General features: G+C 31.6%; 1 protein-coding gene and 1 pseudogene across 1 annotated transcript; one reads left to right on the top strand and one right to left on the bottom strand.

The window, feature by feature from the left end:
* Nucleotides 1-122: 122 nt before the first annotated feature.
* On the bottom strand, nucleotides 123-5,639 carry LOC121225298 (DEAD-box ATP-dependent RNA helicase 37). Its single transcript, XM_041109542.1, has 7 exons — nucleotides 5,299-5,639; nucleotides 4,130-4,940; nucleotides 3,965-4,048; nucleotides 2,905-3,147; nucleotides 2,378-2,545; nucleotides 2,108-2,221; nucleotides 123-1,095 (listed from the first exon to the last, which is right to left on the bottom strand). Exons 2-7 carry the CDS (start codon nucleotides 4,856-4,858, stop codon nucleotides 622-624), a joined length of 1,812 nt encoding a protein of 603 aa, XP_040965476.1. The 5' UTR covers nucleotides 4,859-4,940; nucleotides 5,299-5,639; the 3' UTR covers nucleotides 123-621.
* Nucleotides 5,640-11,562: 5,923 nt separating this feature from the next.
* On the top strand, nucleotides 11,563-16,460 carry LOC121225297 (serine/threonine-protein phosphatase PP2A catalytic subunit-like; annotated as a pseudogene).
* Nucleotides 16,461-17,140: the final 680 nt, after the last annotated feature.

The raw sequence follows: 17,140 nt of genomic DNA, 5'->3' as shown, positions 1-17,140 counted from the left end.
AAAAGAAAACATGAATACAATATGTTTTGTCTTATTCACTTCCCTACAAGGTTTCAATAATACCACTACATGTTTATAACATGTGAAACAACATCAATAAAACATGAAAAGCCTCAAAAGTATGAATGACAAACAAGCTCCATATATATTCTCTGCAAGTCCAATCTTAGAGCCCCCAGATTTCATGTTTTCACAATTATACCATTACAGTACAGTACAGTACAGTACAGCTGATAGTAAACAAGATTTAAACCCCCACCAACCACTACCGCCAATAGCGGCAGGGGGAGGAAGAGGTATAAGGTAAGATAGACAATATGTTGCCTCTCTCCCACAACATATTCTACAGCCCCATTGCATTACCTAACAAAACATAAAGGAGTAAGAAGTGACCCCTATTTTTTGGTTAGAATTTCTTCACCAATGCCTACTAACACAATACACACAACTTCGACTCCTTCGACACCTTGTAAAAACCTTCCTAACGTATAAAACGACAATCACTAATGTTGCTAGCAAAATATAAGTAAAACCCAAGAAAGAAAAAATTGTCCCTATGAAAGAAAGGGAAGCTCTGCTACTATTAGACGCTGAAACTAGTAGAAATAAATAAGTGTGTACTCAATCCCATGCACTGGCAACGTTTGCGCCGTAGCCTCCACCATATCCACCTGAATTGTTGTTGCCTCCACTGTAGTAATCTGAACCACCCCTGTTGTAAGATGAATCCCTTCGAAAGTCACGTCCACCAAATCGGCCTCCTCCTCCTCCAGGACGACGATTCCTCCCTCCGAATGAACGAGCTGCATATCGAGTGAGCCAAGCAGGTACCTCTTGATTCGCTTCTTGCATTAGATCTGCTAATGCCTTTGCCATATTAGTATTGTTCTCATTGAAGAAGGCTGTGGCTAAACCAGTTTTGCCTGCACGCCCTGTACGTCCAATTCGATGAACATAGTCATCGATATCATTAGGAAGGTCAAAGTTCACCACGTGTGCAACGTGAGGAATATCAAGACCACGAGCTGCCACATCAGTTGCTACTAGGATTGGGGTAGCACCGGTTTTAAATGACCGTAATGCTTGTTCTCTTTCCTGCAATGTGCACAATAAATGGGGATCTTAACAAGAGGTAAAGAACTGTGAGGCCAAACAGCCAAAACGATACCTTACAAGAGCAGAAAGAAAATATAAAAAACACGTAGGAGGCAAGGCAGAGAAGAAGACGATAAATGTCAAAGTAAGGACACTGTGATTGATGCAAGAATATTCCAAAGTGAAAACAAAGGCATGGTTAAGTAGAATAAAGGAGGTATCCATACTATTTATTTTACAACAAATATTCTTAGACACCTCGCAACGGAAAAATAAATAATAATTTGGAATATAAACCCACATTTATTAGAAATATACCTTCATGTAGAAATCCAACAGCAACCATATGCATACTCGACCCTAATTTGCATTTCAATATATTACTTGAAAGCTAACGTGTTAGTTAATTCTTGGCATCCACTAACAGATATTTTGATGATTAACATCCATTAACAGAGATGACATACAAGTCCAAAGGAAAAAGGATAAAAAGGTTCCACACAAGATCCGTACAGAACAAATATGTAATCAAGTCTGAAATTGGCATATGCTAGAAATTATGCAAAGGATAGAACAGCGACCACTACCAAACCGGTGGATGATTAAGACAATGTGCATAAGAGGAGAAATAACAGCAATATAAACGGGGGATACGGTGACCTCATCCTGCCAGGAGATAAAAGGGAAAACACCAAAAGCACTAACGAAGATTTTGCTAAGAATTATGGTCTAACTCCCAACTAGAAGCTAATAGATTCGCGATAACCTCTTATCTAATGTACCATAAACAAACTGAAACGTATAACAACAGGAAAATTGCATTAAATTGCAAATACCCATCATGTCTGCAGCAACTTCCCTAAATACAAGTATAAAGCTTTACTGGCAAAGAAAGAAGCCAAAACCAAACATTTGAGGGTTTAAATACACTTTTTGTCTAACAACAATTAAATTTATAACAAGTTCCATGCATAAGAAAATACAAAAAGAAAATGAAAATATGTATATTTACCTGCTGGCTTCTATCACCATGAATGGTAGTTGCAGGAAAACCATTCATGCACAGCCAATGTTCAAGTGAATCAGCTCCCTTTTTTGTCTCAACAAAAACTAATGTAAGAGCTTGCTGCAAGATCAAATTATGAAGGTTATCTAATAAGGTACAGTCAAATTCACAAAACCAGAAAAAGACATGATTTAGAAATACAGCTAATCTGTGAGCCATACAGGAATTTCCATCAAGATCCTTAGGATAAAGTACGCAAGTCCAAAAGTTTAGTACCTTGCCCTGGACACCATTTGCTCTCTGAGCATGAAGAAGGTCCATAAGGTGACTTCTTTTGTCTGACTCATGAACAAATTCTACTCTCTGGACAATCAAATCAGTACTTGATCCAACTCGCCCCACAGCCAAGAAAATATAGTTTGCAAGAAAATCAGAGGCCAGTCTCTGCATGCAACAATATTGAAAGCATAAAAAGTTACCAAAAGACTAGATACGTACACTCAAAATAATATTCAAAGGTAGTACCAATTTTGTTGCAGTTCAAGTGGCAAGAATGCAATGGAGTTTCACTAAATAACTATTTCAGCTGCAGTGCTCTCTTTTACCGATAAAAGAAACTAAAATTCCCGCACAAATAATGTTACAAAGAATAATCTGAAATAATTAGTATTACAATACATATGCATGCCATGTACGAATCTAATAAAGAGCTTCATACTATAGAGAGTACTGCATTGAAAACCGATGAGAAACTGATCGATTATTTAAATTCTAGGAGGGTTCTTTACAAAGACAGGATCAACCTGTATCTCTCTTGGAAAGGTGGCACTGAATAGCATTGTTTGTCTAACACCTGGTGGAGGCATATCCATTTGTTCCACAATCTTTCTTATTTGAGGCTCAAAACCCATGTCCAGCATTCTGTCTGCCTCATCAAGGGCCAAGTACCTGATCATCTGTAGAGAAACTCTAGCCCTCTCTAGCAAATCTACCAATCTTCCAGGAGTTGCTACAAGAATATCAACACCTCTCTCCAGATCCCTCAACTGTCCAAATAGAATGCCATCAACTTAAACTAACACAAAGTTCACACATACAATTTAAGACAAAAATGATGGCATAGAATCAGCACAGCTGAAAACCATAATGGAGTTTCAAATCTTTTATGCTAGAGATAGCAAAAAGACTTATCAGAGAAAAATTTACAGAACTCGTAAAGAAATATTTTCAAGAAGAGCAGAATAGGCAGTCCCTCAACCATGCACAACACTCCCCTCCCCCCCCCAAAAAAAAAAAAACTGGAAAACAGTTCCTCCTTGGGAGTGTAGAACAAGTCAAAATTGTTATGAAACCTGAAGAACAGTTGCTAGATACCAAATAATTAAGGGTGAATCAATGTTGTCAAGGCACACCAATGCCTATTGGGCCACTCCATAGAATTTGTGCAAATTGGGCCACTCTATAGAATTTGTTATCATAATTATATATGTTAAGCTTATATACATACACATATATACATATTGTGCCTTACTTCACTCAGGCAAGACATTTTTTTTTTCTCTTGCACCCAAGGTAATATAAGCATTCGAGCAATTAGACTGCACCTTGTGCCCCTGACAACACTGATATTAACATATAAACAATTGAAAACTGAGAGTCTAACACAAAATAAGCTAAAGAAGGTTACTGTTTGCGTCAAGAGCAGATAGTTTCACCTTGACCGGCAAACCTAGAGTGCAATTGTTTTTCTATTTAGGGACCGACGCATCAAAACTATAGCACTACTACATTAGGTCAGATTGATATAAAAACAGAATAATGAACCGTAAACTGAAAGGAAAAAGATATGGAGAGAAAAATTACCTGTTGATTAATAGGAGCACCACCATAAGCAACAACCACCTTAACACCTGTTTGGTAAGAGAACTTCCTGGCTTCCTCATGTATCTACAATAAACGTCATCAAATATAAATTCCAAGTAGTCAATAGAAGCACATCATTTAAATTGTCAAAAAAATGAAACCCACTTGCATTGACAGCTCCCTGGTAGGAGAGAGAATAAGAGCTAATGGGAAAACTGTACGTGCTCCACGTAATGGTTTTTGTGGAACCTGGCCTCTCATAATTCCACTGATAATAGGAAAACAGAAGGCGGCTGTCTTTCCAGAGCCAGTCTGAGCACATGCCATCAAATCCCGTCCGGCAAGGGCAATGGGGATGGCATGCCGCTGAACAGGTGTCGGCTTCACATACTTGCACCTTCGGATGTTTAGATTCAGAGCATCACCCAAGTCAATCTCAGCAAAGGTATTGACAGGTGGAGGCACATTGTCCCCACTTGTCTCCACGGGAATGTCTTCATAGGCATCAAAGTTAATTGCAGTATTCTCTTGCTCACTAAACGCCTGCTCTGTATCTGCATCATCATTTCCAAATGGATTAACTTCCCTATCCCTCCCACGATCCCAACCACCTCTGCCACCCCACCCACCAAGTCGACCACCACCACCATATCCTGACCGGTTGCCATAATCATTCCTGGGAGCAGCCCAACGAGATCCACCTTGTCCGGGTCGGTCATTACTCGAAGCAGGACCAGTGGAAGTAGGAGCAGGTGGGTCAGCAGAAGGCGGACGATTACGGAGATGTGGAGGAACATAAACAGGTTTGCTATTACTAGCAGAAGAAGACCCAGAACCTACATTCTCAGCTGCAGAATTTGCAGCCATATCTGCCCATGATGTTCGTGTAGTCATCACAATTCACAAGCACCAAAATCCCAAATTTTTTAAACAAAACCCTTTTTTAGTCAAAATCCACTATGAAAATTCGTCAAACCTGAACAAATCACATAAAAATAAATTACAAAATCCATCAAAACAAATATGATAAATAGCTATCATATCTTACTTCATTACTCACCCAAATGCAGCACGTCCATGTAAAAATAAAAAATAAAACCCCACGCTTTAAAAAAAAAACACAACGATTCATTCAATTGATTTAACAAAAAACAAAGGGTTTCCCCTCTTTCACATAATCAACAAGAAATCCCCAATGAAAATCTATCATCTTTTTTTCAAAGGTAAAGAAACAAAATTGATCTGCTAATACTAAGAACAAACAACAAGGAAAAAACACCAACAACCCATTAAAGATTCAAATGCATAAATAAATTTAACTAATTTTTACGTACCCAGAAAACGATGAAAACCGGAGAATGATAGAACCCTGAAATTTGTCGTTGAAATAATGAAGATCCAAATAGAGGGGGAAAAAATAAAGAAAAAAGAAAGAAACCCTAATGTTATGCAGACACAAAGCTGAGAAGAAGCAATAAAAGATGAAATTTTTATTTTTTATTAAAAAAAACCTTCCTTTCTCTCTCTAACCTCTGTATATTTATTATTCGTTTATTATTCTTTTTTTTTTCTTTTACTTATCAAAAAAGTTTTCTCTTCTCGCTTTGTTTCTGCATTTGCCTAATTTTCCCCTTCTTTTTATTCTTCTATCAGTTTTTTTTAAATTAAAACTGTGAAATTAACTTTTGAAATTTTTTAAATAAATAAATAATTTAGAATTTAGAGATGTCCGTACAAAATTTGCGGCTAAGGGGAATGAGCGGTCTCAAAAACGCACCAAATTAGGTAACTTACGCCACTGAATTTACTGCGCTGTAAATAAATGGTGAAGTTATGCAATTACCTCATTACTCCCCCAAATTACTAAAAATCATGAATTTAAGATAATTTATTTTTGAGAGTTCAAATTAAGCCCGGATATTTTAGGAACGAGAGCTTATTATAGTTATGATCTTTTTTAAATCAACGGTTGTGGTTAAAAAACAGAAATGAGGAGACTTGAGTCGTTTGATCAAGCCACGTTAGAAATCAATAAATTATGTTGGGGACTTGGAACCTATTAAATCAGCTACTGGAAATATTATTTTTCTCTAGATATCAGTTTCTCCTTCTTTAGTATTGAAATCAATAAATTATGTTGGGGACTTAGAACCTATTAAATCAGCTACCGAAAATGTTATTTTTCTCTAGATATCAGTTTCTCCTTCTTTAGTATTGAAATCGGTTGAATTGATTAAAAAGTAAACTCGCGTTTTTAAATACAAATCCTATGTAGCATAATCAACAAAAGATCTCATGATCTCCCACTATATTGGGACCTTTAAATAGATGCCACCATTAAAATATTTTATCAAACTCTCTAACTTAAAATTTGAGATTTTGTCATTATATTTAAATAAAATAAATTTTAAATATTTTGTTATTAAAATTGTTAATTTAGCCTACTGATTAAGTTGTTCTTATATAATTTGTTATATTATTTATAAATAATAAATATATTAAGTCAAAAAAATTGTCAAAAAATAATAATGGTGTTAACAATTAAATTAAGATTTTCGAATTAAAAAAATTAAAAATTTTAACTTTAACTTTTTTAAATATTAAAATTAAATCTCAATTTTTATTAAAGTGAAAAAAAAATTCAAAGTTATGATTAAGAATAAATTAAAAATAATTAAGAAAATAATAGTCCTTAAATACTAGTCCTTAGTCCTTAATGGAAAAGTTGTTTCAAATAGTCAATCACATCATTCTTTTTTCTTTTTCTTGACATCTCTTTGCTTTCTACAAAAGTTGAAAGCAAGCAAATTTTATGCAAGAAAAAGAATCATTCCAATATATATATATATATAAAAGAGTTGGTGATGTGCTTGAAAATGAATTTGGGTAAACAATAAGACCGTTTAAGAAATAAGTTGGGTTTTGGATAATATTTTTTTGCTCTGGCTCGGTCCAAATTTACAATAAAAAATTGTTGTTGTTTTCTCACTTTTTACCACTGTTTTGTTACATTTTCATTATTATGTTATTACTATTTTGTTGTTAATGTTTAGATATTGTATAACACTTGTTTTATTGTTAAATTTGCTAGATTTTAAAGGTATTTGCTTGTTAAGTTGTACTTATTTTAGTGTTATTTAAGTATAAATACTTTTTTAATTTATTTCCAATTTGTTGGGAAATATTTATTTTAATATTTTTAGTATATTTGGTGTATTGTATTGTTTTTTTAATTTTCTTATATAAAAAATAAAAATTAAAAAAATTAATACGAGCAAGCTGGACTAAGTCTGAATTTTAGAATTTTTATTCGAGTCGAATTTGGACAAAAATTTAAGCCCATTTTTTGGCCCAAACTATCAAACGGATCTAAAATTTTATTAGAACCCGGCTTAAGGCCATGAACAACTCAACTATATATATAAATATAGTTTTTGTAAGATTGTGTTTAAGGGTCTGTTTGATTGAAGGAATTGACTTTCCGGAAAATCATTTCCAACTTTTCCAGCGTTTGATTGGCGGAAAACATTTTTCATTTGGAAAATGAACTCCAAAACAAAGGAAAATGGGTTACATTTTAGGGAAAATGTCTTACCCTTTCAATTTCCGTAAGACATTTTCCGTGCTCTCCTCTCTATCGCCTCCTTCATTCCTTCCTTCATTTCCGGTAGAAAATTGCTTCTATTTATCGATTTTCCAGTAACTTATTTTTTAATTATTCAATACTTGTTTTTTAACACAATTACAAATAATTTATTTGATATTAATTTTTTTCAATTTATAACGATTAATATTGTGGCTTAATAATTGAGTATTATTATAAATAAATCATTGCAATATATGTAAAATAATTTAAAATATAAAAATTTATTAATATATATCAATATATGTAAAAACAATTTTTTCGAAAAATATTTCCAGGAAATCTGCCAAACAGCCGAAAATATTTTACACAGATTCAATCAAACATCAGAAAATATTTTCCAGTAAATCATTTTACAGAAAAGTAAAACATTTTCCTGAAATCATTTTACGGAAAATATTTTATTGGCAATCAAACAGACCCTAAATTTAAACTTATGAAATTTTAAATATTTTTAAAAGTCAACCTTTTAAAATGTGTGTATTTTTACTCGTGTAATATTCAAAAGCATCTTAAATATTATCTATTACAATCAAATCCATAAATTTTTGAAATTATTTATTAAGACAATTTCATGGTATTGGGTTAAAAATATGTTAGAAAAACTGTTTGTGAATAATATGTTATAGTTGTAACAATCTCATTTATATTCCTCAAAACAAAAATCCATTATATATATATATATAATCAGTTTAACTCTAAAATTTGTTTAATTAACAATTAATCCATTGCATTTGTCATAAATTAAAGTAATATTAAAAAAATATTCCATATGTTATAGATGTTTATATAAATTACATCCTCTATTAATTATATTTAACATGTCGAAATAATGACGATTGAGTTATAGTTTAGTTGAGATTGTTATAAATGTAATTAGGGACCAGATTAGAAAAGAAATTTGGGGGTTGACATGAAGTTGTATATTTTTATGAGAGCTAAAATGTAATTTCACAATTTTAATAGCTTATATCTTTATAATTTTCAAAGATTAAAACAAATTTTTATGTTTTTGGAGGGGTTAAAGTGTAATTTTACTTTTTATTAAATTAAAATCTTGTAAATTTTAAAGGGCCAAAAGCAATTTCGTACATTTTAAGGGGCTAGGGTCACTGCCCCTAATTATAACTACTAGAAACACATGAATTCGAGCGTACTTAAGCACGGTTTTCTTCCATTTTAAATGTCGGCATGGGTTATGAGTAGAAGTAAATGATTTATAAAAAATAAAAATAATGTTGTTGATATAATTGGTAATGGTGGATGCTTGCCCGATTAAAATGCTTATATCAATTGTACCCAATAAAATATTATATACAAATTTTATATAAATAACAAGTAAATCGAAGCCAATGATTTGAATATAACATCATGACTTTGAACTAGACATGTTCATGGATCAAACAGTTCATTCGACTTGTTAGGTTCGATCCAATTTGGGTTGAATTTTGATAAGATTTTTATGTTTCAGTCTAGCCTAGGTCAAATTTAATTTCAACAATTGTTTTTTTTAATTTAAATTTACTTATAAATATATACAACATTAATATAAAAATGTATTTTTAATATTTTATTAGATTATGAATAATGAAACAAGTATTTTGAGCGGGTTGAATAGAAAATGAGTTTGGGCTTGAATTTTTTAGAATCAAGCCACAACCCGACTTGACTTAGCTCATGGATAGGTCAATTTGAACATAATCACCCACTATAGAATTCATATATCGTTGGCAACATTATTACAAAGTAACTTTACCATTGTAGTTCTTTTATATCATTATATTGCTTGTTCGTGGTCTGAGCTTAGGCTTAAACTTTTCAACCTTATATCGGTTCGATTTTTTGTTTAAAAATAATAATATATTGAATGTGTTTTTAGTATTATTTTTCTTTGTCATCTAAAAAATAGTTAATATGTAGTTTGCCCCTTAAACTTGTCCAAAAATACTTAGTTGGTACTTAAACTTGTATTCTGTCACCTAGATTGGTACATCCACACTAACACCGTTAGTTTGTGCTGACGTAACACTAATGGCCAATCTAATGATGACATGTGGCAACCTCTCAGTATGACACATTGTGGACATGAATTAAATTAAAAACTTTAAAAATATATATTTTTAGACAAATTCATGTATCATTTAGGTACTTTTTGATAAGTTCGGGGGACAAACTATATATTAACCTTTAAAAAGTTAATGTTGTTAACGAATTGGGACAATGTGTTGTGTGTGAAAATTTTCAAATTCAGGTACCAATTAAGTACAAAAAATTCAGGTATCAACTAAGAGTTTTTAGACAAGTTTAATGAGCAAACTACATATTGACCCTCTAAAAAATAAAAAAAAATATATATATATATATATATAAACTATAAGTTTTTATCATAAAAAATATTAACCAAAACATTTTTAAAAAGTGTTTTTAAAATCGAAAAGAGTTATAAATTGAGAGAGGGGGATTACACCAATAAGGCTTAAATTATACAAAATATCACTAAACTATTAATAAGTTTATGTTTTGGTCACTCAACTTCAAAAATTTATTTAATGGTCACATAACTATTGAAAAGTTTTTATTTAAGTCACTGGATTGTTAAAATCGTTGATGTATAGTCTTCTCCATTTGTAACGCGGTGCCTACAAGAATTGAAAGCTCTCTTTCCCCTTCTCTTCTATGGTTCAGTTTTTCAATAGAACAACTTTTACTGTCACAAATTTACGAGCCAAAATCCAAACAACTTTTTTATTCGATCTCCAACATTGATTATCAGATCAACTTTGATCTAAGGTATGTTCTTCTACTCATTGATGAGTACTAATCCACAATATCGATTATGAAATTGATGCTTGAAGCTTGCAAGCCTTTAAAAAAAAAATTAACAGCCCAATGACTTATAGTAACTTTTGTTTACTGTAGGTTACATTTTAGTCACTTATGTTTGCAATTTTACATTTTAGTCACATACGTTAACGTGTTGTAATATTTTGGTCACTGAATCGTTAATTGCCGTTAACGTTGTAACGGTAAACTGACGTGACACTTTAAATCATCATTTCAAACAAAAAATTTAAGTTAAATTATACAATTGGTCCTCATATTTTTTCGCTTTGAGCAATTTAATTTTTTCTTTTACGTTATTTTAACTTCATTTTTTTCTTTATTTTACATTCTCTTATGCTTCTCTCTCTGTTTTTCTCCCTTCTCCATCTCTTTTAACGTAGTTTTTCTATGTTTTTCATTTGTTAAAACTTTTTTATGTTTATGAAAAAAAGAAAAGGCGTAGTTGAAACCAATTTGGATCTCTCAATAACCTAGTCTTTGGTGAGCAAAATTTATGTTTCTGTAGTGAAGAATATAAGAAAAGAGAAAAATAAAGGGGAAGAAGAAAAGGAAAATAAAGAAACAAAAAGAAAAAAATTAAATTGTTCAAAAAATGTTTACGGACTAGTTTTAACAATTGAAAAACATAGAAAAACTACGTTAAAAGAAATGGAGAAAGGAGGAAAACAGAGGGAGAAAGAGAAGAGAGTGGAAAATAAAGAAAAAAATTGAAAGTTCAAAGAACATAAAAGAAAAAAATTAAACTGTTCAGAATGAAAAAAATATAGGGACAAATTGTATAAATTAATCTAAAATTTTCGTTTGAAATGATGATTTAACTTGCCAGATCAGCTTACCGTTACACCTTTAACGACAATTAACACTCAGTGACTAAAATATTATAACACGATAACGTAAGTGAGTATAATATAACATTTCAAACGTAAGTGACAAAAGTAACTGTTTTAATAGTTTACCAAACAATAATTCAAATCTAGCTCTTTTTTAGTCATAACTTCAATGCATTTAAAATTAGGTGGCATATGAAATTGCTGGTTGGACTGAATTTTTACATATAAAAAGATCACATAAAATTTCTTAACAGAATAAGCGGAATTTGTTATTCGTTGGACTGAATTTTTAAGGTATCTAAAAGTAGAGAAATCATTAATGATCAAATTAATTGTAGAAATCAATTTTTTTTTTTACAAATTGAAATCTGCACAATTTGATCTCATTTTTCTTTCTAAGAAAAAAAAAATCAAGTTATATTTTTCTTTTGAATTAATAAGTTTGAGAAAACTTTGGGAATCTAAGGTTAAAGAATAATTAAAAGAAATGGAATCTTCGGTGGGTTTGAATTCACATGATAATTTGGATAAACAGATTTCTCAGCTGATGCAGTGTAAGCCCTTATCGGAGCAAGAGGTATTTTTATTTTTCATTCTATAATGAAATGAATCTATTTTAGAATTGATTTATTTACTTATTGATCTGTGGATTTTTCTTTTCAATTGATCAATTTTTTTGTTGTTGTGATTTTTCTATATATTTGGTTAAATTTATTTTATCTGCTAGAGGGAAAAAAAAAGCAGATGTTTGTGGAATCAAATTTCTAATTTTGCTTCTTCTTTTTTCTGATGTTTGATGAAAAGCTATTTATTCTGAACAGTTTCGGCGAGAAGACAAATTCGAATCTTGGAAATGTATTAATTTAAACATTCTCAAGCAATTGATGTTTTTTCCAAGGAAATAAATACATTGATTATTGTCAATATGAATTCGTACAATTAGGTTCAAATCTCATCATTATTTGGTGACGAGTGATTTGCAAGTATCACTTTTAACTTTTTGCGAGGTAGATGATATGCTAATGAGTATATGAACCATTTAGAATCGCCTATATCATGTGATGATGTGGTTACGCTTTATCTTCTTTAATATTCTAAGGCAATGATATATAATCACTATTTTTAAAGTTTATTAAAGAATGCAATTTAGTTTTCAAGTATAACCTTTTTTTTCCCTCTTTTGTTCTAAATTTCTTTTATCTTTTCAAAAACTATCAACTTTATTCACTTGGATGAGTTTTCCTTTTCCTTTTTTTTTCTTTACTTTACCTCTTCCTATTGCTAATTCTTTTAACAATCTTTATACATGTTAATATGTTTATTTATGGCTTACCCCTTTTTTTCTCTTTTGTAAAGTTATCTTATTGTGATTTTCTGTGTGTTTTAAATTAGATTAAGCTGCTATGTGACAAGGCTAAGGAGATATTAAGGGATGAAAGCAATGTCCAGGTGTATCTACTTCTTGATTAAGTTTAAGTTTTAAGTGTTACTAACAGAGCTCTTAAACTGTTTGAATAAATGCATGAATGGTGGACTTATTATGACTTGATTTTTTTTTTCTTGGTGGGTGTAACACACAGCCTGTTAAAAGCCCTGTTACAATATGTGGTGATATTCATGGACAGTTTCATGATCTTGCAGAGCTTTTTCGAATTGGAGGGAAGGTGGTTTTTCCTGATTGAGGCTACTGATTTGTGTTTCAGATATACTAATTGTTATGTAGTGATTTGGTCTTGTCTAGCATTCATACATGGCGATAAAACCCTTCATGCATATCTAATTATATTCCTGCTCTATAAAGTTTTCATTACTTTTGTGTATGGTATTAGGCTATTCACTTGAACACTGATGCATGTAATGTACAATGGCTTTTAGTGTATTGACTTTACTTGTTCATCAATTAAACTTATACGTTTCTTAACTTTCCTCCTTGTCCTATTCTTTTAGCTATGTTTCATTGTTACCTTTTTCTTATTACATTTTTTGGTTTAAACTTTATGGCCAGTGTCCAGATACAAATTACTTGTTCATGGGAGATTATGTTGACCGAGGTTACTATTCAGTTGAAACTGTAACAGTAAGTATGAGTTACTGTCTCCAGTTTCCAGCTTTTGATTTGTTTTTCTTTTTTAGCTAGTGATGATCTGTATTAAGAACCTACATTATCTCTGTTGATTTATGTTTCGTAGTGATTTTGGAACAAACATGATGTTAAATACATACCACCTCCTAAAATAATGAAATTATAAGGTAAAAGTACTATAGAGGCTCTTGTACTAGTAGTTGAATTGTATTTTGCCCCCTCTACTTAAAATGGGCAAATTAGTCTATGTACGTTAGATCAAAGAGCAAACTGGTCCTCCTGTTAAAAATTTCATCCATTACTTCTGTTATAAACTAGTCCCTGTACGTTAGAATGAGATACATGTGGCACGCCACGTGAACCTATTTGGTTATTTTGTCAATTACGCCAATTTTTAATAGTAGAAATGGATGAAATTTTTAATAGTAAGGACCAATTTGCTCATTTTTTGAGTAATGAGGATAAATGCAATCTGCTTTCCAATACAAGGGCCTCCATGATACTTTTACCGAATTATAATCTACGAACAGATTTTTCCTTTTTCTGTAACCATAATCAATCTGGAGAACATAAGGTGGAGTCTTAAACATAGTTTTTGTAATTATGGTGATTGTTCATTCTGTGAATTATTTTGTGCAGAAGCTTAATTCATTGCAGTTAATTGGGCAGTGCCGAGGTTTTAACTTAATAATTTGTTTGTGATTGACTTTTATTCAGCTCTTGGTAGCCATCAAAGCGCGTTACCCTCAACGGATTACGATTCTAAGGGGAAATCACGAGAGCCGTCAGGTTTACTATGTTTCAAATCCTAAGATTACGTTATTGCATATACTTAACTGGTTTATTTCCTGTTAATGGTTTTTATGTTTAAAAGTGCAGATTACTCAAGTGTATGGCTTTTATGATGAATGTCTAAGGAAGTGAGTATCTTAGAATCTTGCTATATATATATATATATTCTTTTAAAGTTTATTAAGCTTAAGGCCCAATTTGGCTACTTGGGAGGTAACCTGGTTATATTTGTTGGTTCATGTGCAGCTTTCATGTGTATATATGCATACATACACGTGTGTGTGTATATATACCTGGTTTCTATAGTTTATTAAGCTTAAGGCCCAATTTGGCTGCTTGGGAGGTAACCTGGTTATATTTGTTGGTTCATGTGCAGCTTTCATGAATATATATGCATACATACACTGATACACGTGTGTGTATATATATATAAGCTTGTTTTGCAGTGAAGTTACTTAACATTAAAGGGTTCTTAAGTTTTCTATGCTAGATGGCAAGATTCACTATATTTTTTATTTTGATTGCAGATATGGGACTGCAAATGTTTGGAAGACTTTCACTGATCTATTTGATTATTTTCCATTAACAGCATTGGTTAGTATTTTTATTATGGGTAAACTTTATTGGTAGTCACCTTACTATTAGTAATTTCTTTTATGGTCACCCAATTATGAAGAGTTACAAAATAGTCACCCAACTATTAAACTTTTTCTTTGTCACCCAACTATTTGAATTTTTCTGTTTTAGTCACTAGCCATTAAATTGCTAATAGAAAGATAACTTGGCAGCTTATAAAATTGGCATAATAATAATTTTAACCTCAGCATTTATACATTGTGTCAATTTAGTCTTGATTTTAAAAAAATTAACCCTTAACATTTACATATTGTGTAATTTGTTTTTTTTTCAATTTTACTTTTATTTGTGATATTGAGGGTTAATTTTAAAAGAATGAGAAAAGATGAAAATTATTATCTTGGATTTTCAACTCTTTCCAATTTTTGTATATTTTCGACCAAATTTAGTTGATAGATTTTTTTTTATTTTTTATTTTAGCTTTTTAGGTGAAAGGGTTCCAAAGAAAAGCAAATTTAAGAAAAAGACAAATTACACAATAGGTAAACATTAAGGATTAAATTTTTTAGAATCAAGACTAAATTGACATAATATATAAATGTTGAGGGTTAAATTTGCTATTATGCTAATTTTAAAAGCTGCCACGTCATCTTTCCATCAGCCATTTAACAACCGATGACCAAGAAAAAAAAATGAATAGTTGGGTGACTACAAGTGTAGTTTACCCTTTTATTATTTATCAATTGATGTTGACCTGAAATTAAAACATTTGTTAGTTTATGACTCCTAAAAATCAATCATAGGCAAATGTGTTCTTTTTTTTCTTTTTGTTATGTTTGCATTTGGTCATTGTTAATGGCTCTTAGCTGCAGAGTTTCTGGTTTATTGAAGGTGGAATCTGAAATTTTCTGTCTCCATGGTGGGTTATCCCCAGCAATTGAAACCTTGGACAACATACGTAATTTCGACCGTGTTCAAGAGGTTCCTCATGAAGGTCCCATGTGTGATTTATTGTGGTCCGACCCCGATGATCGTTGCGGTTGGGGTATTTCTCCAAGGGGTGCCGGATATACCTTTGGCCAAGTATTACTATTCATTTCTTTTTCTTTTTTCTTTTTGCATTCTTTGGTGTGTGCTATATATATAACTTTTATGGCACTTACAGGACATATCTGAGCAATTTAACCACAAAAACAGTTTGAAACTCATTGCTTGAGCTCATCAACTGGTGATGGAAGGGTTCAACTGGGGTCATGTAAGTACTTCCTCTTTTTTAAGAGACGAGATTCCTGTAATTCATATCGTTGCTTTGGCAGGAACAAAACGTTGTTACTATATTCAGCGCACCAAATTATTGTTATCGATGCGGAAACATGGCTTCCATCTTGGAAGTTGATGATTGCAAGGCTCATACATTCATTCAGTTTGAGCCAGCTCCTAGGAGAGGAGAGCCCGATGTGACTCGGAGGACACCTGAATACTTCCTGTAAAAAGGAAGCGGCATGGACTTGAGGAGCCTCCGATGGTCAGTGCCCGTCAACGGTGGTTGTTCCGTGGCAGCGAGCTTGTATGTGGCTGATTAGAGACATTATGTGGGGGGGGGGAGATGCACCATTTCTAGCAGATAATGTGAGACTATTATTTATTTTCCTTCATTTTTGTTTCCTTTCATGTGGAGGGATGTTGAGAACATTTTCTTTATAATTGATGTTTACTACATTTTCGTAATTTTTTCTTCAATTATAAAGGTTTTAAGGCGTCTGTGGGCAATTTTATTTAGGGGTCGAGATAAAATTATAAAATTTTGGAGGGACCAAGGACCCAATGTTAATTTTTCGTTAGAATACTTAAATTATATTGCTTATATTTTTAGAGGTGCCAAAAATAGAAAATTACTATTTATTCAAAAGCAAAAAAACTTAATTTAAATTATTTATATTTTTGGGAGAGGCTAAAAGAAAATTTTCCCAAGACCCTTGCTTGTCCCTGGTTTGGCCACTATAAGGTGTGTAATCATGCCACTCACTATGAAAGGTTTCGTAATACAATTTTTATCATTGTCTGTAAAGCTTCAAGTTGTAGGTATTTTATTTTCGTTAACGTTTTATTTTTTCTATTATTTACGTTGTGTAAAAGAGTTTTTGACAATTAAATCTCGAGGATTTAATTCAATTTTCATAAATTACTAAAATCAGTTTCGTATTTATATAATGCAATGTTCATATATAAACAAATAAATTTATCCAACTTTAAAATAAATGAATGTATATATTTATTTTTAAATGTATATAATTAAATTAAATTTGAAATGTAACGTGCACAATTGAATAAAATAAAAATTTAAACTATATAATTGCACTAAAATAAAATTCACGTATCACTATCACATTATATATTACAGCAAAATT

This window comes from Gossypium hirsutum, chromosome D13 (genome assembly GCF_007990345.1).
Source record: "Gossypium hirsutum isolate 1008001.06 chromosome D13, Gossypium_hirsutum_v2.1, whole genome shotgun sequence".
In the NCBI taxonomy this organism is placed as follows: Eukaryota; Viridiplantae; Streptophyta; class Magnoliopsida; order Malvales; family Malvaceae; genus Gossypium; species Gossypium hirsutum.
Note: the sequence above shows the minus strand (reverse complement) of the source record. Positions and strands in the feature narration are given on the sequence as shown.